The 18,669-nt window shown below is 39.7% G+C and overlaps 1 protein-coding gene across 1 annotated transcript in view; it reads left to right on the top strand.

The window, feature by feature from the left end:
• RBM26 (RNA binding motif protein 26) overlaps positions 1-18,669 on the top strand; it is a 101,807-nt gene that overhangs the window by 62,957 nt on the left and 20,181 nt on the right. The window contains exons 18-20 of the mRNA XM_048852920.2: positions 2,549-2,653; positions 13,091-13,300; positions 17,483-17,569. Coding sequence (XP_048708877.1) covers positions 2,549-2,653; positions 13,091-13,300; positions 17,483-17,569 — 402 coding nt within the window. The remainder of the gene's footprint in view (positions 1-2,548; positions 2,654-13,090; positions 13,301-17,482; positions 17,570-18,669) is intronic.

Below are 18,669 nucleotides of genomic sequence, written 5' to 3'. Positions count from 1 at the left end.
TTGGTGGCGCTAGTTCTTGGATAGAAATTGTAAAACAGGGTTTTCCTAATCTTTTAGGAGCTGATAACCCCTTTCAGATCAGGAAATGTTTTATGACCTCTCTTCCCCCAAAACCACCTACCCCAACCATAGGGTGAACTTTTTCATACTAGAAATAACAGGTTTTGGAATTTGATCTCTGTTATGGAGATAAATTACAAGAATATTTGTCAGATTGAACTGTATTGCTGATGAATGATGTTCAATGAAGTTGATTTGCAGAAATAGTTTTAAATAGTTTTTGTTAGGTGGTTGATACCAGCACTTTTGGGGATTTTTTTGTTACTGCAGCTGAAAAACAATCTGACTAAAACTTAAGAATAAACAGCCAAAATCTGCTCTATTCCCGGCTAGAAAACATCCTGTTATAGTATACTACATTATACTATACTATATTCCTGTAGTTCTATTACAGGAGAAATGTCAGTTTGTCTTGCACTGATTCAGTGAGTTCTGCAAGTAGTTAAGAAGCTCGTCCTACAAGTAAGTCTGAAATAAGATTGGATACTGAATGATCAGATTCTGATAGTGCTTGACTGGCTCCTCATTTTCCTTGAAGATTGAAACAAAATGAAGCACCTCAAGAAGACTTATTTCCAAGTGTTTTTGCTGAATGTTTTTACTGTTTTGCATGGACAGAACATTTGTATTTCTCACCTGAAGAGAGTAGTTCAGTTTGTTAGGTGTCCAAAGATGTCTGCAAGGTAGGTTAAGCTTTGTCACACAGACAATTATTGAAGATATTAGCATGGAGAGACTTCATCATGAGGGAAAACCTGCACTTCCACTCTTACCTCAAAGAGGAAAGTTAGCAGTCTGCCTTGTAAGAATGCTGTAATGCGAACAAGGTGGTGAAAGAAACCTGTGTCATCTGAGCGATTTGGAGAGGAGGCGGAGCGGGGAGCCAGCTTTCTTAGTGTAGCTTTGGTGAAGTTCACTGCTTTGACAGCTTCATGAAGGTCTTGGCCACAGGTTTTCAGGCATTTTCTGAACAGTTAAAGATTGGTCATGCATGAAGTCCTGAAAGCATAATGCATTGCATATATGTGACCAGGCCATTAGTTTTGCTTGTTCTTGCCTTGGTGCAATCTAAGTAGATTACAATACACTGCTCCTATTGAATGTGGAAATCTTTGTCTCCTGATATGTCAAGTAATCATTTTCTTCTTGAGGGACATTGCACAACGTTACAAAAGAATCTTCAATAGAAGCATCAGCAATATACCTAACAAACTTAAGAAGTTCTGAAGCACCAGAGTTTCTGACGAAGGAATTTGAATTGCTAAATAATCACTTTTCATGAGTTTTGAAAGCAGTCGTTTTCGGACATCCACAACCATATCGCTGATACACCTGCAAAACAATATTTATCAAAAGCACTGTTTTTCAATTTGGTAATCACTGCATGAACTGTAACTTCAGAAACTATTTGTTATTTGTGCATTTTATTTTTATTTTGAGGTATGATTTGGAACATCTGGACATGGTCCTCCTCACGAAACCAATCCATGTTTTAAAATCACCCCTTAATCGGAACCAAACTCCAGTGAAGACTGACATGATCATATGAAGCTCATTTGTGCGCTCAGACCTTAGAAGTTGCAGCCAACATGTGTGGATTTCAGTTCAGTGACACATTTTGTTATGATTTGTGTGCATGGGTACTTGCAATTGGTGTTTGTATATAACAGTTTTTTAATGGTTCATATACTGTGTTCCGGAAGGAAAAACAACATACACAAAGAGGCTGACTTTTATTAGCAGAGGTGCTAGTAGTAGTTGCTTATATTTGTGTCCTGCCTTAGTCTGCAGTGAGCTACCATTTGGCTTTCTCACATTATGAAAATATTGTGGTATTAAAAGAACTTGCCATTAGAGTGTGTATTGTGTATTCATTTGTCATTTAAAATGTACTGAATTATGTTTTGCAGAACTTTTTAGATTGTTGGGGATCTTCCCACCACCACACAAGTTGCAACCCATTAGTTGGGGTAACTCCTGGTTTAAAAGAAGAAACACCAAATTCCATCATCATGGTTGGCAGTTAAATCAGTACTGGAGGCAATGACAACATAAAGTTTTCGGAGACTTCCCTTTATTAAACACTGAGTTTCACCTTCCAGTCTTAACCTCCTAACCTCATGCAGTGTTCTTTGGATGCTGCTCACAATACCAGTATTAAGTACTACTAAGAAACAACAATAGTATAACTTAAGCCAAAAATGAAAAGCCCATCATCTAGATTCCCAACCATTTTCTTCTGTCTTGGCTCAGGTTTCTGAATTTCTATTTTCCAGGTACAGCGAGAAAGGGGAAACTTTCTGTTGCCTTAAGAGTAATCTAACTCACTTGGAGGCCCTGCTTATTTTTAAAATAGCCAGTCACGACTGCCCACTATTAGCAGTGTTATTCTAGGCTATCAAAACCTTTGTCATTATCAGTGGAGTATTTTCCCCATTCAGGAGTAAGGAATGTATAAACTAATAACTTCACCTTGACAATTTCTTAGATGCAGAAAGAATTACTGGATACTGAGCTTGATTTGTATAAGAAGATGCAGGCTGGGGAAGAAGTGGCTGAACTAAGAAGAAAGTACACAGAACTGCAGCTTGAAGTACGTTGGTTTTTATTTCTTCAGTTAACCATGTATTACAAAAACTTTCCTTTAGTATATTTTGCTTAACTTACATTGTAAAGTAACATGCAATCTGTTGTGCAATTAAAGTAGTTTTTAAAAAAATCTTCTTTTGGTAAGTAGTACACAACCCTTTTCTCTTAGAGTCAAGGTGGGTGAGGTAGTATCTTCCATTGGAATAGCTTCTGTTGTTGGACGAGACAAGCTTTTGAGCTGCACAGGGCTCTTCAAAACTACAAAAAGTAATCAATGTTGCAGATAAATCCAAGACGGGACAGATTGTTAAGCATAAGTCGTTAACAAGTTACAGGAGACCAGTTGAAGGACAGTGGGCAATTAACACCTGTGCAGTACTGGGGCCAGGGAGAATTAGTGGGTTACACATTGGTGTAATGAGTCCTAAAACCAGTGTCTCTAAGCCCCTGAATTTTGGTATCTAGCAAAGTTATGAATTTAACTTCCCAGGCTCATCTTTTGATGGTGTTGTGCAGGTTTTGTTTGAGGACGAAGACCGAGAGATCCAATGAAGAGTGATCACTTTGTGAAAAGTGTTTGCCCACAGATGATAGGGTGTTTTTGTCTTTTATAATTTTTCTGTGAAAGTTTAACTATAGACAGTTATATCCAAGAAACCCACAGATCCCATGCTTACTTCTCTGGATCCAGGAACCACTCCAGACACCAAAATATCTGTTATCTACAGCCAGACACTCAGTTACTGCAGCCTATGCTCTGAGGAGAAAGTCCAGGATAGACACCTTAAGACACTTAAATCTGCCTTCACCAAACAAGGACACTCCACCAGAGACGTAGATCATGTCATGGAACTGGCCACACAAATACCTCAATATACCTCAATAGAGCTGGTTTCGGTATGGAAAAAATGCAACCCACCAACCACCCCACAGCGGAACCCACATGGGAGATCATAAAAAATTGTTGATTGTCTGTTTCACTTTAACTGCTCTCTTGCAACATGTTAATGCTTATGTTTAACAATCTGTCCCATCTTGCATTTATCTCTGACACTCTGATTACTTTTTCCAGCCCTGAGGGCAAGCTCTTGGTCTCTCGAAAGCTTGTCTGTTCCACCAACAGAAGTTGGTCCAATAAAACATATTACCTCACCCACCTTGTGTATGTCATATCCTGGGAGCAATGTGGCTACAACACTGCAAATGTTTCCTCTTAGGGCAGTTAGCAGGGATAATTCACATCTTCAGTCTCCGGACAGTACTCAGAAGTATGCCATTCTGGCTGTCTTCCGTTTTGATCATTCAGCTGCTGATTCAGTGTAAAGATTTTTAAAGGATATTGTCAACTGATATTTTATAGATTTGCAGGAGGTAACTTTTGTTAGCATGCATTTTTAAAATTGTGTCTGAAGGTGGTGCTGTGGGTGTTTATACAGGCTAAAGCTGTCCTCGCTTATTCTTTTCTTTAAAGGAACGTCAGCATGTTAAAAATAGCCTAATATTAACAAGTGTTAAAAGTACTAGAGATAAACAGTGTTCTTCTCTAATAGTTGTTTTAAAAGGTTGTATATGAACTCCTGTCCTGAGATTAAAATTCTGTTACAAAAACAATATGTAAATAGAATTGGTTCAAGAAATGTCCCATGTACAAAAATATATGCCTGCATTTCTTTTAGAAAGGCTTGTTTGAAGGATAGTCATACCAGCTTTTAAAAGTCTTTGATTTTCATATTATTTACTTTTAAGCACTTATGTGCCATTCAGGATTACTAATTGATAAATATTAAAATGGTCTGGAATGTGCAATATCTATATATTGAATATATTTATTCTTTTCTTTACCATAAGTTTATGGGGCTTAATTGTCTGCAATTAAAAATTAACTGAAAGTTTTGCTGATAGTGTGTGTATCGAGATAGAATATAGCTTGCTCTTTAACTATAGTTGCTGGGCAATGCTAACCATTGATAACATGTCTTTCTGTAGTTACACTGAGCAGACCACATGGAAATGGCATACATTTTCAAAGAATATATTTTTAAGTGTTAAGGAAAATAAATGTACTTTCATAAATGTACTAGGAGTGTACATTAAAGCTGTGAAAGAAATTTCACATAATTCAACTGCTTACCAATATGCGAAATACTAGATTTTAACAAACTGAAGAAGTTATTGTGCTTTACTTGCATCTTGATTATTAGTTTCTTGCTGACTCTATGCTTTCCTATTGGTGCTCTCATTTGCACTGTGTAAACTATTTCTGACAATTCCCTTTTGTTAAAATAATTTCTATAACCAAAAAGAAAATTCACTTTTGTAAGCCTCTCTTTCACTTATGCTGAGACAATACTGTTAACTCCTTACATTTTTCGTTTCCAAATGGCCTTGTAATGCCTTGCTGCTAAGTTGTAAAACTTATACTTCTGAAGTACTTACTGCAGCAAAAATAGTCACTTTTATTTACATTTCATATGAGAGAGATGTGTGGATCATACACTGCAATATTTTGAGGCTTTTCTTATGAATTTCAACAGGGAGGTAGTTTTAGGGGGAAAAAATATTTGCAATCTATAAAAATAAACTTTCCCAAATAAGTTAGCTTGAGGGCAGACATGTGGCCTGGGAAATATCATCTTGACCATTTAAAAAGTGGAAAGTTAAAAGTTACTGTAAACACGTTCTTTTATAGGAAGTGTCAAGTCACCTTCACTGTGTGTGGTGCAACCAGCTGCACCTATAATATGCTTCTAAATTGCAGAGACAAATAAGATACACATTATGTCAAATATGTATGCTTAATTACGTGGCCACTTAACTGTTGATCTGCTTCAAATATTTGGATTCACAAGCATGATGATTGGAATTTATGGAAAAGGAAAACATGTTTTGGAATCTCAATCAATATGAGTGGTTCTGAAGTCTTTCCTTCAGGGAAAAGGAGGATTTGTGATGCAGTTGTTAACAATATTCCAATATTACAGGAGGAAACAAGGAATCACGTTGTCTTTGCTCAGCAGTGATATTTTAGGATTGTTATATTAGAGTTCAGATTTATCTAATAGTCCTCAAGATGTCAGGGAAAGGCATTCTTATAGGCCGAGTCACAAGCGGCATTGTGGTCCCTAAAAGACTTGGTAGTATAGTCTCTATTCAGAAAGTGGAGTGATTGGTAAATAGACTGATGTTTCAAGGACTACTAAATGTATATACTGTTCATGACTTAAGTGAAGAGGGATCCAGATTTCCTGAAGGATATCTTCCTGTTTGATTTGGATCAGGACTTTCTATAAAGTTTATCTTCCATTATCCCTATTTCCACAGAGACTTCAAGATGCTTGAAGCAATGGCTGTGTCTATTTCTGCGTTTGTATAGTGCCTAGTAAAATGGGGCTCCAGTGCTGGTAAGGGTCCTCTGGGCTCTACTGAAATATAAATATTAACAATGAGAGATACTTTACTGGATTCCCTGGGTGTATCAGTTCTGGTATTCAGATCTTCCGGGCCTGTCCTCAGTTTCTAATTCTTCCTGTACTTCTGCATCTTCTGTCTAAGAATAAGGACAAATTCTCTGTCATCATTGGGCTGCTTGGATCATGGTACCTTGTTAGAAATGAAGGTGTTCTGAGGAAGTGCACAACATATTTTTACACTCTCAAAAGCCATTTACAAGAAAATGTGTTCTAAACTGAATGAGATTTTCGCTATGGATCTTGCCTGTCAAATTGTCACCTTTCTTGGATTGCAAAAAAAAGGTAAGACAGTCTTGCTATTGTTAAGTGCACTTGGCAGCCATTTCTGCTTACCATCCATTAGTACAAAGCTTTTCTGCCTTCAGTCATTGTAGGATTACAAGATAGTTGAAAGCACTGATGTTGATTTAACTGGGAATTGGTCCTGCTTCGAGCAGGGGGTTGGACTAGATGACCTTCTGGGGTCCCTTCCAACCCTTATATTCTATGATTCTATGTGTATACACCAGCTTCAGAATCTCTTCCATCTTGGGACTTCAGTATGGTGCTTACAAGATTGATCTGTGCAAATTCTTACTCTGGCACCCATCATTGTGCTACGAGTACTTCACAAAATTATAAATTATACACAAATGTATTGTTAAATCTGTCAGTCTCTTCCTTCATGTCTCCAGAAATTGGACTCTGTTTTGCAGGTTCAAGAGAGGAGATTAGTGTTTAATACAGGAAGGCTAAATCAAAGAGTTGTGTTGCAGCCTAATCTAAAGACAATGGTGTTCATATGGTCGTGACTTCTGGCCCATAGAGTTGTACTTCCCATTTGTAATTTTTTACACACTAGTTTCACCCTTGACATAGATAACTCCGTTGTCTCAGTGGAACACAGCTGTTCTGGGAGGTCATGATCATAGAAGGCCAGAGCGTGGAGAGATTTGAAGATAAGGACTTGAACTTCGAGTTTGACCCTGTTTGAAGCCTCTGTGGAGAGTGGAGGACTTTTTTCTAGTGTCCTGTGTTTATCTGTATTTTTTTAGATTCAAGGTTTCATTCTTAGGTACAGGGACTTAGAGTAATCATGCCTAGAGGCCAGGGGTAAATGAATCATTGTGGCTAAATTTAAAATTGACTGGAGCTGGCATTTGTCTTGGTATCCATGAATAGACTAGGGCATTTTGTATGACTGTGGCTGTTTGGGTTTATAGAAATGAGGAATCGAGGTGAACACCAAAGCAGAAGAGTAGGGTGGAGGGTGATATTATAGCGGAGGCAAGTTTTTTGGAGTGCTTCCTTCATCCCATCATCATTACCTTAATTTAAGCTCTTCTGGATTCAGTTCTAGGCAGTTAAGTCAGTTGCTGATCGCAGACAGGCCCTTTCCTTGGAAAACTCGTGTGGAGGGATGTTGCTTGCATCTTATGTGCATGTGGAGTAGAACTGGATGTCTTCTGCATATTGCTCACATTTTAGTCCCTGCTATTTCATGATCTCCCTTTATGACTTTGGGACCCACAGGTGAGGGTTCTGGAGGCTGGGGAGCAGAATCCCCCCTTATTCTCAGGTTGAGTGGTGTAAAAGGAGCACATTGCGTAGTCAACTGTATCAAATACTGTAGGTGTCCAGCAAAGAGTAGTCGTCTGACCTATGCCCGTGACCAGGAGAACATTCTGTAGAGTCACCAGTGTGCTCTGTTCCATGTCTTGGCCTGACTCATGATTAACAGGGCTGTAGCATGTTGGCAGTATCTAAGACCATGTCTACACTACAAACTGTTTGACACAAGTTTCATCAGCGTACAGCTACCAAAGTTAGTATGTCACTTGTGTATGTGCGTATTTAGCTGCTTGCATCAGCCCTGCATGTACAAACTAGGAGTGCTTGTGTCGATGCAAAGAGCGGTGCACCATGGATAGGTAACCAACCCAGTGTGCAACATGCTGTCATCTGGATTCACAGTGTGGAATAGAAATGAGTCATGCAGGCATTCCTGAGAGCTAGTGATCAAGTTCTCAGCATGCAACTTTCTCCATCCCATAATGTCCTCCATATACCATAATTTTTGTCTTTTTTTTATATTCCACAAACCTGCATGGCACTTCAGTGTCCAGTATCTTTGACAAAGAGCATGGAACCTGAAGAGGTATAAATTCTCATGAGCGTTGCAAATGCAGGACTCATGCTTCTCCTGTATTTGCAGACCTGCAGAAAGTTCTCCAACAATGAGAGGACATGACAATTACAAATAATTCAAGGTTGTTGTGTTCATGGAGCAGTTGTGGTGATGGTGTGCCACGTCTGGGCCCAAGAAATGAGCATTGACTAGTGGGCTTACATTGTAATACAAGTTTGACGATGAGCAGTGGCTGCAGAACTTCTGGATGCGAAAGAGATTCATTGACAGGGGAGAAGCAAGTGGCCATCACGCTCTGGAACCTTGCAACGTTGGGTTACTACTAGTCCGTGGGAAATCATTTTGGAATTGGAAAATCCACAGTGGTGGTCATTTTCATGCAAGTGTGTAAGGCCATTAATAGTTTCCCTCAGCAATGTGCAGGACATAATTGATGGATTTTCAGCAACAAGGTTCCCAAACTATGGTAGGGTGATAGATGACATGTACCTCCCTACTTTGGCACCAGCCCACCTTGCCACAGAGTGCAGCAACAAACTCTTAAATTTCCTTCTTTCTTGCAGTTATCAAAGAATTATGGAGAGCTGTGAGGTTAGTAAAGAAGCAGTAGATGTTTCAGAGCCAGAATCTCTATGGGTTTCCTTGTGTGGTCAGTAACTCACTAGATTGACTTGCCATGGTCTCTTATTGAGGAGGATTCACTAGCATTTACTGGGTATTGAAATGGATTACTGTGTTTATGCTTCTTGTCTGGAGCCAGAGTAGATTCTAATCTTAGTTTCGATATGATAGTAGAAAACCCAAGATAGGAGGAATGCTTCATGTTTCCATTTCCAGCGTGTGATCAGCTGTGTGTGAGTAGTTCCTGAGATTGAGCAACCAAGAGTGCAAAGTGTAAAGCCATGGGTAAAGGCCATTGTACTAAAGATGTTGTCACAATAGTATCTGAGGTGTCCTAGGACAATAAGTCTTGGAAACTTTGTAACAACTTTGTGGATAAGTTCTTGGAGGATAGGACCATCAGTGGCTATTAGCCAGGGTAGGCAGGGATACAAAACTATGCTATGAAGTGTGAAGCTATTTGACAGAAGCTAGGAATGGGCAACATGGGATGGATCACCTGATGATTACCTGTTCTGTTCCTTCCCTCTGAAGCACCTCTCCTTGGCCACTGTCAGAAGACAGGATACTGGGCTAGATGGACCATTGGTCTGACCCAGTATGGCCGTTCTTATCTTCTTGTGTTTTTATGTTCAATGACATACTCTCTCAGCTTCTCTAGGAAACTGGATTAAAAGGCTGCAAACTACTTGTCTCTGGGTTCATGGAATAAATAGAAAATCTTATAGTTTGCCCCATTCATCAGCCTATACGCCATTGACCTATTTAGAGACAAAGGCCAGGGATGAAAGTCATATTAAACACTTACCAGTACGGGGGCCCGCGGAAGGGACAGGGCTTGGGCTCTGGCAGCAATGTAAAAGGACTCAGGGCCCAGGCCCTTTTAAATTGCTGGCCCCGGAGCAGCTGCCCCTCTTCTCCTCCTGTTGGGAGGAGGGGGGGGGGGTGGGAGGGGGCAAAAGGGGCAACGATGTTAAAGCACTGCCACACTTTTCTATTCCTAACACTGCTATTTGTTGTGGTTGTGTGAAGGTCATATTAGGGAAAGGAGTGACATCTGTCGTTCCTTTAAAAAGAGGACTCAAAAATTGAGGGAGTACATGATTGACTAGTGTCTGACTCTGAATATATCTGGGGCGATCCCCCCCCGTACCAGATCCAGAAAATCTTATTGGTCTACTTAATCTTTGGTGAGATGTCAAGATCATGTACCAAGTGGACTTATAGCTGTGTTTACTGCAAGAGTTGTTCTTGGGACTCATTTCACTGGCCACCTATGCTTTGCTCTGTGGCCCTATTGGGCACCCTGAGGAGTCCATCAAAAGTGCGCTACTTATCTCTCTCAGCACAGATCTTCTCCACCCCATCCTGCTCAAGGGGCTTCTATGGTTTCTCAGGCCTCTCAACAGCTAGACCTTCCTGAGTTTGTCCTGATCCAACCTGCAGACTAAAGTTCACATGGGAATCCATCTCATCAAGTAGAAGAGCTGTCCCCCATTTATACTTTCTCTTCTCCTGATCAGGTCCTTCTTTGAGTCCTTGTCACCAGCACCAGACAACTTTGATTTACCAAGATCTTATGAGAATGGGTGGAAGCAGCTGTAAGAGTGAAAGCCAAGCTTGTGCTGGAGTCTGTCCTCAAACTCTGTGATATTTTGCAGTCCTCAGGTCCAGGCGGAGTAGCCTGCCTATTAATGAGGTCCCTTTGAATGACTGTAAGATTTTGAAGGTCCCTTTGGATGACTCCAGCCACCCTTACCCTGACAACAAACAGATGCTATCAGGTAGCTGTTCAGGGTTATGAGCAATTGTGTTCACATCCAACCTTGGGCTCCCTGGTTCTCAGCTGCAAATGGATGATCGTGCCAAAGTCATCTTCATACTACACCATAAGAAAAAATGCTAATGAAACTAGATTTATTTGGCAGGAAATATAATTCTACTCAAATCTACAGTTGCACATTTCTAACCATGGGGCGCTTCTGTCTAAATATGATATTTATTGGGACTCCATGAGTAAATTCATGGGCAGATTTCTGGATGCTTTTAGGTCTCTGGTTCCTGAAGGCTGTCTCATTGCTAGATCTGCTCTTCAGGCTGCTCTGGACTCTCCAGATTCTGCAGCTGTGGTAATGGCTACCGTGATCACCATAAGAAGATTGTTGTGGCTTCAAAACTTGTGCATACCTGCAGAAGTGCAACAGATCATTGAGGACTTGCCCTTCGAGGGATATGTGGTCGTTTTTGTCAGATAAGAGAGGAGATGAGGCCGGACATAGCCTAGAGGACTCACTTGCCACACTGTTCACTAGGGATCTACATGATAGCTCCCTGAAAGAAGCAATACAGACCACAGCAACAACTATGACAACCTTTCTACCAGCCTAGATATTCTTACTCTGTCAAAAAGGGTCTCAAATCACAGTTCAAGTCTATACCCACCCTCGTTCCTCTTTTCTTTTCAAGGACAAGCTTGTACTTTTACAAGAAGTGCAAACTCTTCATTTGGGTGCTGCTCAGGAAGTTCATGCTGGGGAAAGGGCTTTACTGTGCGTTTTCTCATTTCTAAAAGAAGGCAGGGGGGCTGTGGAAGTTAAACAAATTAATCAGAAATATCAGGTTCCACATGCACTCCTAGCAGTCTCTGGCTCTCCAAGATGTTTACTCTGTGTGGCAAACCATCCAGGCCACAGAAAGTACCTGAGACATTTGATTGCGGACCAGCATTCCCCAGTGTACTGTCTTTCCTTCTGCCCCAGGGGTGTTTACCAAATGGATGGTAGCAGCCCACCTCAGGAGGCTGGACATCCAGATATTCACCTATCTGGACAATTGGTCTGCCGCAGTTCCAGGCAGCAAATGGAGATGAGCATCTCGCAGATTCAACCCTTATTTGCTCAGCAGGACCTGTTAATAAACAAAGTCAAGTCAACTTTTACTTCCATTCAGAGAACCTAGTTAATGGTGAGAGGATACAGATTCTATAACAGCAGTGGCATATCTGCCTCAGGACAGATTTCAGGTCATCCTGGACCTGTTCAACAGTCTACAGTCTTACCCCCAACACATCAATGAGATCTTGTTTGAGATTGTTGGAGGACATAACATGCTGCACTTATGTGACTTGGCATGCTAGACTTTGCCTCAGATGTTTGCAGGGATGGATGAAGCCTGTTTACCCCCCAATCAAACATCTTCTGGACACGACAGTTGGCATAACTGCCAGAGCACTTGCCTCACTGGACAGCTGGAAGAATCCCACTAGTGATTATAGAGTAGTGCTGCCCTACTCAACTCCTCTTCCATCCATGACTTTGGCTACTGATGCATCCTTCCTAGGGTAGGGAGCTAATTTAGAGATGCCTCAAACACAAACTATATGTCAAAGGAAGAATCATCACTCCACATCAGTGTGTTGGAGCTATGAGCCATACACAAAGCCTGTCAAGTCTTTCTACCTTAAATCAAAGACCAAACTATCCAAGTCCTCCAGGACAACATGACGCCCATGTTTTATGTCAACAGGCAAGGAAGTGCGATATCCATACTGTTATGTCACAAGACCATCCACCTATATAACTCTTGCATCAAGAATGAAATCACTGTCAGCATTTCACCTGGGAGCTCAGAATGTCCTATCAGACCACCTCAGCAGGACTTTTGGGAGAATCATGACTGGCCATTGAAGGCCAGTATACTCAGATTTATTTTTTTTTGCAAGTGCAGGATTATCGGTATGAACCAGTTTGCAACAAGACAGAACAGAACGTGCCATCAGTTCTGTTCCAGAGCAAGTCTGAGCCCAGGTACTCTTTCAGATGCTTTCCTCCTTCCCTGGAGGTCAACTCTGATGTATGAGTTTCCTCAAGTACCACTCATACACAAGGTCATACTCAATCTGAAATAGGATTGGTTAGAGATTATACTTTCTTGTCTCATATAACAAAGGTAACTGGTTTTTTTTTTTCAGAATCATAAAGGTATTCACAATGGTTCCTGAGGACAAGTGTGAGAGTTAGTTTACTTGAATTTTGAAGGCGAAATCTTAAAATGCTTAATTTTATTTGAAACAAAACCCACATCTGCTCCTCTTGCTAGGAAGAAGTCTCAAAATTTGACATTAAACAAAGATGGTGATTGGAACATGATTTTATTTTAATTCTGTGAAAATAATGTTTAGATCATATGTGTTGTGGACTGAAGTTATGTTTAAATTTTTTAGGCTGCCAAACGAGGGATTCTTTCTTCAGGTCGTGGTAGAGGAATTAATGCACGAGGTCGGGGTGCATCACGTAGCAGAGGCAGAGGAATACGAGGCCGGGGTCGTGGAAGAGGGGTTCCAGGTCATGCAGTAGTGGATCATCGACCGAGGGCACTGGAGATCTCTGCATTCACAGAAAGTGATAGAGAAGATCTTCTTCCTCATTTTGCGGTATGTAGTAACTTCAACATTTCTTTTCCTTGTATTTAGTAGTTTTGTGGAAGTGCAGGGAAAAACTTCCAAGGGGTGATTCCAATCAACTAGAATCCAGTATTTAATTAACCAAGGAGTCCTAAAGTAGGTTCTCTACCTTTAAAAAGAGCTTTCTGTTTCTAAACTATAGAAGGATTTCATACAAGGTAGGGAAAGGAAAAAAGTGAACTTTTACTTAACTCTAGTGGCATTCTTTAGAAACAGCTGTTTGACGGACAGAAAATGATACAGACCAAGGTACGCCAAGGCCTCTTAAATTGCAGGGAACTGATTAAGTGAGATGTATTAAGATGATCTTGCAAAGTGACTAACACTCCATGCTGTAGAAGGAGAAAAACCATCCAAAGTCATTGCCAAAGAAAAGGAGCATGGCAAAAGGGTGAAAGAACCATAAGTGATGCTAAATTGTTCCCTATGTGTTTACATGGATGTTGTGTACACCAGGGAGAGAATCTGCAGGTAAAATTTCCTATCGTCAGTTATTCAATATCCTAGCAAGCTACTGTTAAAGTGGTGGTAGTAGAAAGTCCTTGGGTAGAAATCATGCAGAACAACTGGTAATGGGCTTTTGCCAGAACTGGAGGAGTATAAGAACGAAAAGAAATCTTGGACCACTCTTCTAAACCACAGAATACCATATTGTTATCCTGTAACAAAACAGGATAATGTGTGAACAAACTGCCTTTTTGAAGATACGCTTGCTTCAACTTTCTTTATGCCTGACAGTCCTATCTCAATGAATTATACCCACTTTTTTGAGTTTGAGAGTAGAGGCCAGAACTGTACAACAACTGCAGGATCTTAATACCACTCCCAGAAGTCTGTGCGTCCCCAAAATGGCGCACACGCAAAGCCAGAATTCCCTTTAAACAGAATTCCCTTTTCCTAACTTCTTAATGTTAGGGCTGCAGTTCAAAATTTGGTACTGGGATTATATTTGTCAGCAGTCCGTAATATCAGCATATAATTTAGTTGGACTGAAAATCAAACGAAGGGAAAATTGTCTGATCTATGTGTTTTCTCTTGAAGCCTACAATGAAGGAGAAACCTATTGAATTTGTAGCGTGGATACTGGTGATGGTACAGAGCTCTCAAAGATATATTGAGGCAGTGTCACAAGTGAGATTGTGGAGCAGTCAGTCAGGTCTGCCTTCTGTTTGCCTTTGAACATTCACCACAACAGGTACAGCCTGTGTACCAGGAACAGGAACAAACTGTGGTCCAACAATTCTCAAGATGTGGTTGACTTAGAGGATAAGACATATCGTCTTATGTCAGTTTTTATTCTTCTATAGCAGTCACATTTCCAGCAGCAGAATATGGCTATAAAAATAGGTGTATTGAAATAACTTTTTATTATTATTGGGAAACTTGTCTAGTTATTATAAGGATATTGGTAAGACTCTTCAGCCAACATTACATTTAGATTTTCAGTTAAAACAATATTTTAAACTCCTGCTAGGCATTAAAATAAATGTAAATCAGAATTCATAATAATTATACCACTTTTAGTGTAAAGAGTTAAGTTTCTGGAAAGTTAGACCTCACATTTAATCTGTGCATATATGTCAAGGCTGAATATTTGCTGATATTACTGAAGTTGTAATTAAAGTGGACCTCTAAAGCTTTTTTGAGTTTACTTTTTCAACTAATTTATGATCCATGAAGAGCTGCTTTTGCTTTTGACAATCTCTGTTTTCATCATATTTAAAAAAACTAAATAGTGGCTCTGCCCCCTTCCTCTGAAGAAACCAGGGTGAGAAGAACTTGAGCTCCAACCTTTCTGATATCAGTGCTATTTGCATGGCAAGTGGATGCAAATAATAATCCCCTTTAATTTATATGATGCTAGATTATATTGTTAATACAGCTAAATAGCTGCCTCTTTGTACAGAGAGACTGAGAGGGGGTGAACTCAGACTGCAGTCAGTAATTAACATGTCTTTAAACCTGGGTTTGGCATGTCACTTTCACAGAAATTAATTACACAAACTGCAGAAGCAAAGGTGTGTGTTCAAAAACACCAACTTTTTTTTGTAAATATCTTTTAGGATTTAAAAACATAAGCTCACACTAGCACCATTAAAAACATTTCCAAAAAATTTTGCAAGGTCATCTTTAAGATTTTGCATTCTAGTATGAGGGAAGTTAATATATTGTGTTTATTGTCTCTTATCTGGAGACAGAAGGAAGTTCCTTGTGAAGAGGCAGAGTCTCCATCTGTCAGTGGAAACGTGCTGTGTGGGCATTGGTTTATGGTTATGACATCTTCCATAACTTGGCTATTCCCTGTTTCAAAGGGTTTAATTGAGGATAATGTTGCATTTAACTAATTTTATTTTCTTAATAAGTGTGGTTGGGGATGGGAAGGAATTTCTCCCCACATCAGATTGGCAGTGACTTTGGATGTTTTTTCTCCTTTCGCGGCATGGGGTGTGAGTAACTTGCCGAGATCGTCTTGATATATCTCACTTATCCAGTTCCCAGCCATTGCAGAGGTCTCTGGTATTGGTGCACCTTGGGCCCTACTATTCTCTGCCTGTCACACACAATAGGTTAGTCTCCTGTGGACTAGAATACTTTGGTCTAATTTTGGTTGCTGAGTTTAATGCGCAGGTGCTGGCTGGTGGGTGCTGGGTTGGTGGCCCATGATGACACATGATTGGAAGGATTCGATTATTATCTGTAAATGTTGGTAAATGCCGATTTCATCATATATGCGCCAACCAAAGGGGGGGGGGGAACTTCCCTCGATAGTAATAAAAATGTGCAAATAGGCAAAGTAAGAAAAATGCTGCTTGAGAATTTGTTTGATATAAGGATATTTACTTTGTATATTTTAACAAGCAATGTTGACAGTTTGTATTTTAAGGTTATAACATTTTAATTTTTTGAACCTCAACATCCACTGTCAATAAATAATTTTCTGACGACATCCCCATCTGTAGTTTCCTGCAACTGTGACAATTCAAATTGATAACAATTTGGGGGAAAAGATTAAAATATATACTTTTGTGCAACTGAATATGGATAAAAATAGAAAAAAAAACCAACCACACCTTGAACATAAACATCAATATTATGACACATCAAAAAATTGGTGCAGAGTCCTCTGGTACTTTGTCAGTAGCCTATGGATTTCTACATCAGTGTTTGTTTTTAGTAGCTTTGCTCTTACTGTGTTTGCAACTATATTTCAGACCAAAATACTTCCAGTTGAGGAAAAAAATGGTGAGATCAGATTTCTCTTGCACAGCAATTTGAAAAAAGTTTGTCTTGCAGTTTGTATTAATATGTATATTATCTGCTACAGTTTAAAATATTTTATGGTCCACTTCTGTAAAACCCTGAATTAGCTAGAGCTCATGAGCTCGAGCTAATTGTGAGCTCTGAGACCACATCTCTCGGCACTCTAACTACACAGATGTGATTGTCAGGGATGTTGTAGGTGATGTAGCCAAGTATGCTCCACAGGGACCAGAGCAGAGCTTTCTTGGTAGAGGACCTTCAGCTCTGGAACTTGCTGTCACTTGAACTTGCTGAGATAAGACTGAATTTGAGTCTTGGCACATTGCAAGATTAGTCTTTGTGCAGACATTTTCCTGGCAGACTGATGGAGTCAGTGGCTCTGAAGGAGAAGAGGAGAGCCATGATTCATCCTTATAGTATGCACTAGTAAATTTTTATAAGGGGAGTCCAAATACTATAGTGTTCAGTGTTTTAAAGTGCATATAAAAATTCTATAGTATTTCTCACAAAGACAAGTTAACCATTAAGGTCTCTTTAGCGTGCATCATTTCCAGTTCTATATAATTTTCAAGTCCGTGTGATTCTTTAGGGCTTGTCTACACTGGCAATTTACAGCGCTGCAACTTTCTTGCTTAGGGGTGTGAAAAAACACTCCCTGGAGCGCAGCAAGTTTCAGCGCTGTAAAGCGACAGTGTAGACAATGCACCAGCACTGGGAGCTACGCCCCTCTTGGAGGTTTTTTTTTCTTTCATAGCGCCTCAACCACACAAGCCACATTAAAGCGCTGCTGCGGCAGCTCTTTAGCGTTGCCTGTGTAGACTAGCCCTTAGTACAGCATTTGCATAGAAGAGGAATCTTTCAGTTTAGTTTACATTTTTCTCTTATTGAAAGCAATATGGTGAAATTGAAGATTGCCAGATAGACGACTCTTCTCTCCATGCAGTGATTACTTTTAAGACAAGAGCAGAAGCTGAAGCTGTAAGTATATTCTTCATATTAAAAGTACTTTAAGAGGATATCTCATTAGTCATATGTAATCTGAACTAAATTTAAATTTAAGAATTAAGTATAATTTCAGAACAGTTAAATCTTATGTTGACTGCTTTTGAGTTGATTATCAAAGAGGAATAGGTTTGATTTTAGATTAAATTAGGTTATTGAGTAACCTTTTCTTTTTCCCAAAAAATCTTTCAAACCAGCCTATTAACTGAAATCCTTAAAAGGGAGGAAATTCTGAGCTAGTTTAAAGTATATCTTGCATGAGTCAAAACAAGACATCCCCCCAGTGGTATTTCATGAATGGATGTCTGGCTTTGGCAGGACCCCCCTACCTGTTCATTGTTCCTTATTTTTGCCCATAAGAGTTACCTCAGTACCCCACGGCTTGATTGTTTTCCCTTTCGTTGTAGTTTACATCAGAAATGCAGAATCATGAAACAAGTTATTCAAAGGGTTTTCTTTATGTATTTTTCCATGTCCCTTATTTTTATAGACATTTGATTTCTTGGGAATTTGTAGGTTCTAGAAGTTTGTTTTGACTACGTATCTTTAATTTCTCAATTCACCAACATTTCTAACAGATGATACAGGTTGTGATTACTGAAATTTAATTTGGGAACTAATTCATTATTCTTTGTGTTTACTAGGCAGTTACATTTAATACATTCAGAGCATCAAGTTCACTTTGAAATGAAATTAGAGTGCTTGCTTAAGGTATAATGTATCAGTATGAAACTTTTCCCTAAATATTACTGCTTTCTAAACATTTAATGAAACTATTAAATGTTAATTTGTTAATTAAATGGGAGGAAGCATGCCAGTGCAGTGCTTTAATAAGTGGGACTCAGGGAAACTTGGGTTCAATTCCCTGCTTTGTCACAAACTTCCAGTTTGCCCTTGAACAAGTGGTCTGTGCCTCAGTTCCCCAATGTAAAATGAGAATGACACTTCCTTACCTAGGTTTCAGAGTAGCAGCCGTGTTAGTCTGTATCCACAAAAAGAAAAGGAGGACTTGTGGCCCCTTAGAGACTAACACATTTATTTGAGCATAAGCTTTTGTGAGCTACAGCTCACTTCAT

The sequence above is a fragment of the Caretta caretta genome, chromosome 1, assembly GCF_965140235.1.
Source record: "Caretta caretta isolate rCarCar2 chromosome 1, rCarCar1.hap1, whole genome shotgun sequence".
Taxonomy (NCBI): domain Eukaryota; kingdom Metazoa; phylum Chordata; order Testudines; family Cheloniidae; genus Caretta; species Caretta caretta.
The sequence above is the reverse complement of the archived record's forward strand: the minus strand, read 5'-3'. Positions and strand labels throughout refer to the sequence as shown.